Raw genomic sequence first — 12142 nt, forward strand, 5'->3', positions numbered from 1 at the left:
GAGATACGGTGGAACACAGAACCACCAACAGATGTATACCTAGACCTTTAACTGTGGGATCAGGTCTTCATGACTGGTAGCTGGAACAGCTCTGAGCCTGTTTGTTCTAGCTGAGGACACAAGTTGATAGTTCTGGGCAGTGCTCCACTTCAAGTGCCCAACAGTATTGCTTGAATAATTTTACAAATGAAGCTTAAGAGGTTTCCAGAATTATTTGTCTCAGCTGTAAAGTGGAAAAATGCTCTGAAACAGTCACCTGCCTTTTCTACAATCAATTTGCTTTCCCCTGTTTTCCAGAGGGAATGCTTGGGCTGACCCTGCTGAGAATTACAACGACCTGGAAACTTGGTCTAAAAAACACAGATGCACACCAACATCATACGCCTCTTGGTTTAGTAGGTCTTTGGACCACAGTAGGTGGTTTCTTGTGCTTGCCATCAGGCATATTTATCACAGTTGTGGGTCATCAATGTGGTGTAGAAACTTGACCTGTTTCAGGAAGAAACAGTTGCATGGTCAAATTCCATGCAAAGAGAGAAAGGAAAAAAAGAAGAGTCAGTATTTAACTCCTGGTGAATATATTTTTTATTCATATCTAAAAATAATTATTGTCTAATATTAAAAGTAAAGCATCATAATACAATGCCCTTTTCTTCTCTTCTTTACTGGCAGCTCTATAATTGAATATCAACAAATGCTGGGGTTTTTTTCAGTTATGAAAATGGTGAAGTAGAAGGATTTTTCAAGGTGTTTCATTTTTGATCTCACTTCTGTTCCATCCCATAGGCGATAATCATGCCATGTACCAGAATGGTCCTAGAAGTGGAGGAGACTGAGACTGCATTAACAACACTTCACTGAAATTGTCCACAGCTAGGATTTTTGCATTTTGAATTGTGCTTTGAGTGCACGTGAGGCTTCTAACACTTAAATTTCTTTCAAAAATCTCAGCCCAAGACCCAGTGAATTTATTTAAGTCAGAGTTTACCAAAACTTTGCCAAAAGCAGAAATGTCTCAAGGCTCTTTCAACTAAATCTGATATGAAGGTAGTCTCAAGGGAGTTTGAGTGAGTGGCAAAGCCTTATTCCTGTAGTAAGTATGAGTGAATATGCTGTTGACCTTCTGAGAAGTGAAAAGAGTTTTTCATAAGCTCAGGGGGCAGCATATAGGACATGAAATAAAACATTCAACTGTTGTGCTTAAAATTCTCTGTAGCTTTCTAACGTCCCGCTGTTACTGACCTGCTTAGATATGTACAAAGTATTGTAAATGTCTGAGCAGTTTATGTTAAATATGTTCAGTGTTTGGTATTAAGAAAAATTCAGAGCAAACCCAAAACTCAGTAAACTAGATCATTGGTAGTTTACAAAAGAAATCACTTTTTTAGTGCTGTGCCTACAATTAGTTTTTTAATACACGTGAATGTACGTACATGTGAACAACTTAAAAACACATCTCTTATTTAGATAAGACTATGTAGCTGGTTAGTATCAATGAGGGACAATTGGCGATGTTATTCAGTGTGAGGGTCTCCCCATGGCATGTGGAATAGGTACTGAGAAAGAGACCACAATCTAATATTTTCATGGCAGTACAAACTGGCACCGCAGAGCGTGAAGAGGAAGAGGAATCTGCTGCAATATGTCCCTTCGGTGACATTTTGATTTTTGGCATTTGTTTTGTATGTGCAAAAACATCCTGTCTAGTGATAAATAGAGTTCTGCTCAGAATATAATGCTTGAGTGAATAGAGTGAGGATAAATAAGTTGAAGATCTTGGGTAAAAATGTCTGGATAAATTACTAAGTGGATGGATAAATAATTGCAAATAGTCAGGATACCACAGTTCAGCAAGTTACCGCTCATCAGCTGAAACATGGTAACTGATTATTTGTTTGGCTTTGGTCCACTGTGAATGGTACAGAAGACTCTTACTTAAATCACCTTCGACTCAAGCTGAATAACTCAGAAAGTTTCAGTTTCTCAAATGTGTGGTGCAGACAGATAAGTTTGATGGTGTCTTAGGTTTGTTTAAGTCATTCTATATTTGCCTAAAAAAAGAATAACTTGATGTAAATTTACTTCTTTCTAATATTTCCATCAGTTAATTACAGTGAAAAAATAAATTATGTAAATAGGAGAGACATATATAACAAAAGTAAAAAGAACATTATTTACAAAGAATACCCAAAATGAAGATATACATAGATTGCATTCTCTACTTCAGAGTGGTTAAATGGTTGGGGAAGCTGAATAGAGCTTTTTTTTTTGTATCATTTCTTTAAGCAATCTATGGTGGAAGAAAACAAGAAAATAAAAAATTAAAAAATAGAATACATACATTACCTGAAATATTCTGCAGTCTTTTTGTTGCTGTTGCTCCTTTGCTGTAACCTATACTGCTCCCTTTTGTTACATTTTTGCTCTAAGCAATGGATTTATTTTTTGGACCTTTGCAAGCACATTAAATTCAGAGTGGCCATGTTAAATCTTCGAATTTAAGTTTGAACCAGAGGACAATACATTTTGATCAACATAATTACCTTTTATAATACAAAGAGCTCAAGTCAAAATGTGAAATAGTCTAGTTTAAAAACACAACGGAAGGTAACTACACCTGAATTCCATCAGTGTAAAAAAAAAAAAAAAAAATATACATTGATATGAAAGATCCTTGATTAATTTTGTAACTGAGAGTGCAATTTCATGGCAGAAACAAAGTTTTTCTGTCCTAGGTAGTACATGTGGCAAAACCAATGACAAAATGCTAATCTGTGCTTCAGTTGGTAGCTTGTGAAAAAACTAGTGTAGGCATCGCCTATCCATACAGTACTTATCCTTCCAGTTCCCATATAAGTATATTTTTAGAATAAATCCTATCCTTGGCATGTCCTTTCAACAATGGTAATAAAAATTTGCATTAGAAACAATATCCTTCCATACTCCCATCTGCTATACATCAGAAAACTGCTTGAGGCTGAAATGCAACCAAATACATGCAAATACATTTTATCGGGACTGATTCTGTGTATGTTTTGAATAATTGAAACTAACGGAACTATTTTCATGGTTAAAGATACGTAGCAAGCTGCGGAACTGCATCTTGGGCTATCAGTGCCAGTGATAGGAAATTAATATGAAGGAGTTGGTGTGCACTTTTTCACCTCCCCAATTCTAGGATTGGTTCAGTGGCTTCAGTCATTCCAGAAAAATACAGCATCACTGGAGCATTTGTATTCTTGCTCATTATTTTTCTGTGCTCTTGCAGGACAGGTTTAAGTTGCTTAGCAATTGTTTTGATGGTATAAGAGTAGCTTAGCAGACCTGAAATTCTGGACAAAAATATTTATCCACACAGCAGTTTCACTGTTATTAAGTTCTCTGTGCATTTTGAGGATGATTCACAGTTCATTGATTTTGGTATTTAGAATGTATTTGTTTATATAAATACTCCTCAGACAGTTCACATTGATCTTAATACAAACTTAAGTTCTGTTTAGGCAGTCAGTGAATTTAGTATGCTCAAGGAACTTAGTAAATGGAAAAAAAAAATACCCAAACCAAAAAATCAAACCAAAAAAACGCCAAATTAATTACCTGGTTACTTCCGCAGCCTCTCATGAAATCTCCTCTTCAGTGCTTTAGTGGAGACAGAGCACCTGAAGCATAAAGGTAAAGGCTGTCAAATCAAAGTTTTGGAAAATTGGCAGCTACAATAATGTACAGCCTTTTTATTTTCCTTTCCAAGCTGTCTGCTCCATCCAACTCAGGAGTGGCGTATTAAACGAATTCCCAACCTTGAAGAGTCTGGGTTCTTCACAATACATGTTGTATTAAATATGCGTATGCAAAACAAGCAGAATGCACCGTTACAACCTCTTCTATTTCAGTAATACCTTTTTCAACAATTGTCAGGGCTAGCTATAATCTAAGTTTAAATAATAAACTACATACATCTAGAGGATGAGGTAGTCATCCAGACCTGAGACAGTCTCTGGAAGTGTCTTTCTCTTTTTATCCATCATCCAAAGAGATTTTGGCACTAAACCAAAGTGTCTCAGCTAAGTGTAGTGGAATTGAGTCTAAGCTTTTTTGGTCATAATTTTAAGTAGGAAAAATATCTGAAGTTGCTGAATTTATAGGAGGCTAAGGCATGTTGAATTACCTCAGGGTTTCTATTGACTGAGAGCATACATATGGACCTTGCTGTGCCAAGAATCTTAATGGATGGTAACTTGATTGTGCACTTGATAACAAAGCCAATCAAAATAATTAAGTAGCGTCATATCTGGTGATTGAGTGCACTTAAAACTGTACCGTTTCACAGGTCCGTGCTTACATGACAGCCCTGAAATGAAGGCTTTTGCAAGTAATGCCTATTTCTTGCCATGTTTTAAAAATACATTTTGTGTAAAGTCATAGTGTTTCTGATTTGTAGTGCTAAATTCAATTTTATCCAGATTGCATCTACCTTTGTAGGATTTGCTTATCTCGGTGCTTATTTGACATAATTAGATCTTCCCATGGCACAGGCGGGTGTACTCTCTGCTGAATTGTGAAAGTAGTATTGCTTTCTGACTGCTGATGATACAGGACTGTATTTATGCAAGTCTTGAAATATACCACAGAAACTATTTAGATGAGGATTATACACGATATGGATCACTGATTCATTTTTGGTTGTGTTTTTTTTTTTTTTTAACAGATAACTGTAATGCTCCTTTGATGCATATTTCATGTAGCCATAGATTACATTTTTACTCCTTCTGTATTGATGGTAACATCCAAAATAATGTACTGAACTCTACATTATTTTACAAAAAAAAAAAAAAAGGAGAAAAAGTTTTCTCTGGTTATCTCTGTGTCCTTCCTTGGAAAACTAGGACACTTTACAATATCCAAATATTATCTCATCAGAGTCTATTGAAAGAGTAATTAACAGACACAGAGAAGGAATAAGTTTTATTTTCACTGATTTTTTTTTTTTTTTTCTGCGAAGATCTTTTCCGAGAGAACTCAAAGACCTGGCTAATAGTTTGATTGCCATTTCATGACCCAGCCCCTTTCAGTCACAGATCTCGCTGCTCTCTGAGAAAACGTAAGATGTATGCTGCATCTGGAGCCTTAGGACAGATTTTCATCATGATAATCACAAAATGAAAGGGCAATCTGAAAACCCACTTATTTAAAATACAGGAGATAGCTTTTGCTGAACTTAATACCATTTGCTAGTTTTTAAGGTCTGTAATTTCCACTCATGTTACTGCATTCTAATTATTATCCTGCTTAGCTTTTGTTTCTCATGAAGATTAAAGTGGTCTGTTTGATGTGTGCAGAGAATTGACTACAGAAAATGGTAAATTAATTGGAAGATGTCAGCTTAGGAGAACGTTTTTGACATGAGCGCTGTAAGGCTGTTAACAAACAGACTAACTCATTTGTCTCACCATGAAATGAAAATAAAAATCACAACATTATGATAAAATCTTGACTAGGAAATGCCTGCAAGACTCTTTGAAGCCTTAGGTTCTTTTCTTCCCTGGGCTTTGGCACTGAGATATATGCAAACCACATTCTACATAACTGTGAAGAGAAATAGGTTCTGTGCAGAACAGATGGACCAGGGCTAACGTGGCGATGTGCGCTGGAGACGAGAACAGATTAATACCACGAGGGGAGGCTGGAGGAAAATTGGAAAGATGGGGGTATTTGAACTAATTCATGAATCATTTCCAACTGATAGTTATGCCTTCAGGCACAGTGAATAATATCAAGGAAGCATATTTAAAATTTTATAAGTTTGTTTTAACGTAGATTAGAATTAAGAGCCATACTTTTGGATGATTAAAAAAATATCTTGTCTTCCCCCTCCCAGAATGTACCTTTGTGATTTAAATATCACTGATGAGCTTAATTATGTGCACTGTGACTGAATTATGTGCTGTTTGGAAAATGCTTGGTGGATTCATGGACTTGGCACAAAGCTTCTGGGAATGGATTTTCTGCAAGAAGCACTGTATGAACTGGGAGAACATGCTCTGCCACTTGCATCCCAGACAGAGAGAGGCAGCTCTGCAGGGTCTGGAGGCATGATCTGATTGCTGGATGTCATTCAGGTGTCTCCAAGTCTCCTCTGCCTTCATCTTATCCAAACAGTCTGCAATCTTGTGAGGTTCAGACTTCCCAAAGCTGTGCCAGAGCAAACACGTGTAGGTACCTACATCTTTGAAGGAGATCTTCAGGCATACGTTACAGAATGAGGCTTTCAACAGAGAAATTTTCCATGACCAAGTTATGATACTCTTGCTAATGGACGTTTTACTCTAGGGCAGACAATCACATAGAAATAAAGAGGTCCAACTGAGAATTAAAACAATTTTAACATGCATAAAAAGATCAGGATCTGAAACAATGAAGATACTTGAGGAATATGTAGCTTCCCAGTATCAGTGAAGGTATCGGTGTTTTGTTTATGGGTGGAAAATTCCAAGGGTCAGGACATCAAAGCTCAGAGTATATGGATGAGTCTGATTACTAGTATTCATAATGGATATGGTTAATAAAAGGAAAAAGAAACCGTGGGGAAAGAAAATTTATAGGTAATTGTCTGGATGCTCTACATTCTCTATATGACTTCCCAGGAGATTATTTTCAAGCTGTAGAGGCAGATGTGAAACACTTGACAGTGAGGGAAGATTTTGAGAAAAATCTAATGACGCTGGCTACTTCAGGTTGCTAGTAAGGAAATAATCTACATGGGTTTCTGTCCACCAGCACAGAAGATGCTGTATCATTCCTCCTGTATGCAATTCTTTCTTTCTAGGCAATGCTCAATAGGAAGAGGGAAAGGTATAAAATGGCCTTCTTGCCTAAAACTTGATTCTCATTCTGCTGATTTCATTGCAGGTTGCAAATCTGGCATGTTCAATCTCGAATAATGAAGAAGGTGTGAAGTTAGTCCGTATGGCAGCAACACAGATTGATAGTCTGTGCCCACAGGTAAGTAAGATTCCTGCTAGAAAGTACTTGAGAACTCTTTTGGCATTAAAAAGCATCAGTTAACGCTGAGACAGGGAAAACAGCCTAGATGAAGATTGTAGCTTTGCCTTTGTCATTACATTGTTGCCTGCTTCCCACGAACTGTGAAAAATACATTTGTGTCTTGAGACCGGCATATTGAATGGGGTGTAATGCTGTATTTTTAACACAGTCTGTAAACTATTTATCCTTTCCCTTGTGAAAAAAAAAATTGCCATTCCTCATAACAAATGATTTTGAATAACAGGTAATAAATGCTGCACTCACGTTGGCCGCCAGACCCCAGAGCAAAGTAGCACAGGACAACATGGACGTCTTCAAAGATCAGTGGGAGAAACAAGTGCGAGTTCTCACGGAAGCTGTTGATGACATCACTTCGGTGGATGATTTCCTCTCTGTTTCAGGTACTGGGATCAAGGGGATCTTCTAAAAATATAATCCTGAATTAATGCAGTGAGTTGGAGCAGAGAAAAAGCTATAATTACTAAAGCATCATCAGTCCATTAGTCCGTCCCTATTGGAATGCTGATCTTCTGCACTCCGTAGGAGCAACCAAGCCATGCCAATTAATCTCTGGTAGCAGTGGTTGGCTTTTCATCTCTCAGAAAATAGCATCCTATTTGTACTTCTATTTCTAGAGAAGCTTTGTTTCAACTCAGGCACAAAGTACGATTTTGGCCACCTTTTAAAAATGTATTACAGACCTGTGACAGCCTGACAGTATTTGTAAAGATTGTTAGAGTCCTCATGCAGTTGTAGGCAAGAGGAGGAAAGATGAACTTTCCGTCCTTGCTTTTCTAGCTTTGCTCAGATCAGGTGTGTCTAAACAGTGGGGCAGAGGTACCATACAGTCCTGGTCCCCAGTCATCTACACCAGGTTACCAGGCCCTGAAGAGGGATAGGAAGAAAGGAAATAGGCAGATGCTGCGTATGAGTCCCATCTTTTCTGGACAGGAGCAGTGTATACACTTCCAGAGAGCTGGGGAGCGCTTCTGGGTCCCAGAGTTATTGGCGTAGCAATGCAAGCAAACAGAGAGAAGTAGTAAAGCAGTATAAGAAACAGCAAATCTTTGTGGTTCTCTGTCCTCCCTAGGAAGGATTAGAGTGCAAAGCAAGCTCTTCTGTGAAAACAGACAGAGTATCTTAGTCCTTACAGAAAGAAAGGATGGAGAAGAGAAGGACATTGCCTCTTTGGGTCAAGGTCTTTTCTCCATCCTCCTCATAAAGTGCTACAACTTGTGGCAGAGTGCATGTTATAATGTAGTCATACACCATGAATGCTATAATTGCAAAGTGCTGCACGTCTTGGGTTAATTGTCTGCTGCAGAAAACTCATTTTCCTATTAGAGTTTGAAAGATGTGGGTTTCCTTGTGAATAAGGACACAGAGTGGGTCAGGTGTGCTTAGCTTACTCTAATGTCACAGAAGAGCCAAACTTTGAGAGAGAAGTTGGCCTTAATTTTATTTCAGTCTACAGTTTTTTCTTGGAGTTTTCCTAAATTTCCTAACAAAAGTTTAGAGCAAAAAATAGTTATCCTTAAAAACAAAAAAAACCTTAATTTGCTTTTTTTGCCCTGCCCTTTATTTTGTTTGCTTGTGTCCTGCTATTATTAGTAACAGGGAAATGGCTTGGTTTAGTATAATTACACTTCACTGTTCGACACCACTGCTAGAGTGTTTATCGCAAGCCATGACAAGAAAATGAACTCTCAGACTAAAAAGGTACTTCAGAATCTGGTAGCACGTAGTTGTTTGTTTTTTTTTTTCCCCCCGAGATTTGAAGCTGGCAAACACTTTTCAACAGACCTAGTTCTGCAATGAAAGGGCAGACCAAGCTGCTGACTTCAGACCCAGTCCACAAGCCAAAATGATGGCAAATGTGCTTAAATGGCCATTTGGTTCTTTGTTTGAGGAATTTGTTCACTCCAAGCCCTTGTATCCATAAAACCAGAAGTTATTTGCATGGATGACGTTTGCTTGGTTGTTTTTTTTTTTTTCCCCTCAAATCATATTTTCTTCTAACATAGTCTTGACTTAGATCCAAACTTTCCAAGGCAGCTGAGAGGTAGTATTTCTGTTGGTTTCAGATTTTTCTCTAATATTGTCCATAGACATCTCTATTAAAAATGAGAAAACATCTCATGTATCCAGAAAGCACAGTGCTGCTAGCTGTAAGTCTCAGCTTACACAGGGTAGTTTTATTTTTGGACGTTAAACCAGTGAAGCATTCAAAATGGGCTGGGTCGGATTAAACGTAACGCGTGAAATGACACCTCCTCCTCTTCATATTGAGCGTCACATTTGATGGCATGTTTCATTAACAGTGGCTACCAAAAGAAGGCTGACCATAATTTTAATCAGTTACTTCATATTCCAAATGCACTCTCTGTTCAAATCCATATAGCGCTTCCTGATAGGCAAAATTTGGCTATGTCATGGTAAAAATTGATGATGGTGAGGAGGAAATAGTGAAGAAATATTTTAGCAAAACAAATTTTTAAATGTGGATAGAGAATTTTTTAAAGAAAGAATTCTGCCTTGCAAGTTACTCTGTTTCACAGCTCAGGGGACTTTCAGTTTTCATTCAGATTTTGTTACAATTTAACATTCAACACCATGTAAAATGTTTCTGAAACCCTCAAATGATTCAACCTTGGGATTTTTAACAGTGAAGATTAGTGCGTCATTCTGGTTTTGTGGCCAAGGATAATTAACCAAAAGCAGTTGGTGAACTGATTGATTTTGTTTTATTTATTAATACTACAATGAACAATGTTTCATTTTCAGTTTAGTGCTGTCTGTGGCAGAACAGTAAATTGCTGTGTAGAGTTGCTGAGTTTCTCAGGGTGAAATTGCTCAAATATGAAATTCGGACTTAGTTTTATTATTGAAATGATTTTTAACTGTACTGGCTGCAGGGAAATAATGTCTGACTGAGTCCAAACGTGCTTCATCCTTCCACATGATCTGTATGTGAGAAAGCTACATAAACTGTGATGCTGCAGCACGTGAATGTGGATGGCCTGATTCTGAGCTGAGAAAAAATGATGCACCTCCCAAGAATTCAGTAAAGCTACTGGATGTCACCTCATCTGTGCAGACTCACTGTTGTCAAGTCTGATTTCAGAATATGCAGAGTCACATGTGGTTATACTGCGTATCATGGAAAATTCACCCCTTAATTTCTGGCATAGATGGAGTAAAGGAGATGAACTGCTTGTGCCCAGGCTTCTGCTATCTAGAAAGGCCATTTGCCGTTGTCTTTTCAAAATGATTTATTTTCTTTTCTAATTTATTTAGGCACAAATGAACCAAATATGTTAAACATTTATAGGAATGTGTAAATTCATCTTCAGAAAATTGCCCAACTGCTTATTAGAGCATCTGCATGATATTTGACTGCTTTCCTTTTTGCATTGTTTTTTATGACACTTTCATTATAATGAAATTCAGTGTGATGTTTGCAATTAATGTGACTGGTTTTCAAAGAATTACAAGTTGGTACTTGCAGTAGAGGTGAGAGGACGTAGCCCAGTCCCTTTAAAAGATAAATAGCACACTTGGGATTTTTACTGTTATGTGGCATATTATCACAGAATGGTATTTGTTTTGCAGACCTGGATAAGGACAGGTACCAATTTTTTATCATACTGACTTTATCTATTTAACCAAACCAGTAAGCTTTGCTACGAAGACTCAGATGAGCCTTATTTTTTTTTACTACATTCTAGAAAACCATATTCTGGAAGATGTGAATAAGTGTGTGATTGCTCTCCAAGAGGGGGATGTCGATACACTGGACAGAACTGCGGGTGCCATCCGAGGCCGTGCAGCCAGAGTGATTCACATCATTAACGCCGAGATGGAAAACTATGAAACTGGAGTTTATACTGAGAAGGTTCTGGAAGCTACCAAACTGCTCTCTGAAACTGGTAAGCTCACTTGAAATATTGTTCACTCTTGTCACTTAAAACTTTCATTTAGTCCTCTGAAACCAGTAACACAGAGGGGAACCTATGCTTGAAAACAAGATGTAAACAAACAAATTAACGACTGTGATTTTTTTTTTTTTTTTAATTCTCTACTCAATGCTCCTGCAGAAGTCATACTGACAAGAGCCATATAAGAGAAGAGATTCGCTAAACCATCAAGGCTAGTATACCTCATCAAAGTTTCGATGATTTTAGTAAATAATACACGGCCTTTTCTTCAAGTTCTTTCTGAATCAGTTGATTATGTATTATATGTCTCCAGAAAATCATTACAGGCATTGCTCTGTGGTCTGTGCAGGTGAATGCACTTGCTGGTAACTGAAGTTGTGTTTCTAAACAAAACAATTTTTCATTGAAAATACATTTGAGCGACTGAAAATATATTACCTGATTAAAAACCATAAAAGTCTGCTAGAGTTTAAAAATATATAGACTATATAAAATAAATAGATTATATAAAAAATATAAAAGTTTGCTAGATGGGTAGACTGGGAAAAAACATTGATTATTTTTTTTTTTTTAAACATATTTTTGCCTTCACAGAGCAGGGCTTGGATTCATCTAAGTGTAGGTGATTAAGTCTAAGCTGGCCATTTTAGACTCCTTTAGACTCGGTATTATCTGTTGCTATGTGCCTCTGAATTGTTCAGTGCAGGCAATACTATCAAGTGCTTTCATCTTGAAGTAGTGGTCTACTCTTGTTCAGATGAATCCTGCTTTGAATTTCATTGACTTTACGGACTGTGCCTCCACTCACCGTACAAGTGACCAGCAGTAATATAGATGAACGTAGTGTAGATGTCTGAAAATGTCTGAGCTGATCCTCCCCTATCTCACCGCACTTGCTCATCTGGGCTTTAAAATCATCAAGATTATTTTAGAAGGAACAAATGAGAATGCACCAGTTCAGGACACGGCAAATGTAACATTCAGACAAAACAACCAGACATCTCCCTGTGAGATAGAAAAGCAAAAACTGTCGTAGCTCTGGCAGCCTCTGTGTTAGCTTTGAGCATAGAAATCAGCAAAATGAGCTAAAAAAAAATGTTGGAATGATTTAATACTGCTTGTTGTGTTAGTGTTATCCCCAGTTTATTATTGTTTAGCCCTAA

At 37.4% G+C, this 12142-nt stretch overlaps 1 protein-coding gene across 4 annotated transcripts in view; it reads left to right on the plus strand.

Moving 5' to 3' along the window:
- LOC104131806 (catenin alpha-2) overlaps window positions 1-12142 on the plus strand; it is a 468889-nt gene that overhangs the window by 394256 nt on the left and 62491 nt on the right. For all 4 annotated transcript variants that reach the window (XM_009645015.2, XM_009645023.2, XM_009645031.2 and 1 more), the window contains 3 exons: window positions 6907-6999; window positions 7286-7442; window positions 10770-10970. In XM_009645015.2, coding sequence (XP_009643310.1) covers window positions 6907-6999; window positions 7286-7442; window positions 10770-10970 — 451 coding nt within the window. The remainder of the gene's footprint in view (window positions 1-6906; window positions 7000-7285; window positions 7443-10769; window positions 10971-12142) is intronic.

Source organism: Egretta garzetta, unplaced genomic scaffold (assembly GCF_000687185.1).
Source record: "Egretta garzetta isolate BGI_Z169 unplaced genomic scaffold, ASM68718v1 scaffold570, whole genome shotgun sequence".
NCBI classification, from domain to species: domain Eukaryota; kingdom Metazoa; phylum Chordata; class Aves; order Pelecaniformes; family Ardeidae; genus Egretta; species Egretta garzetta.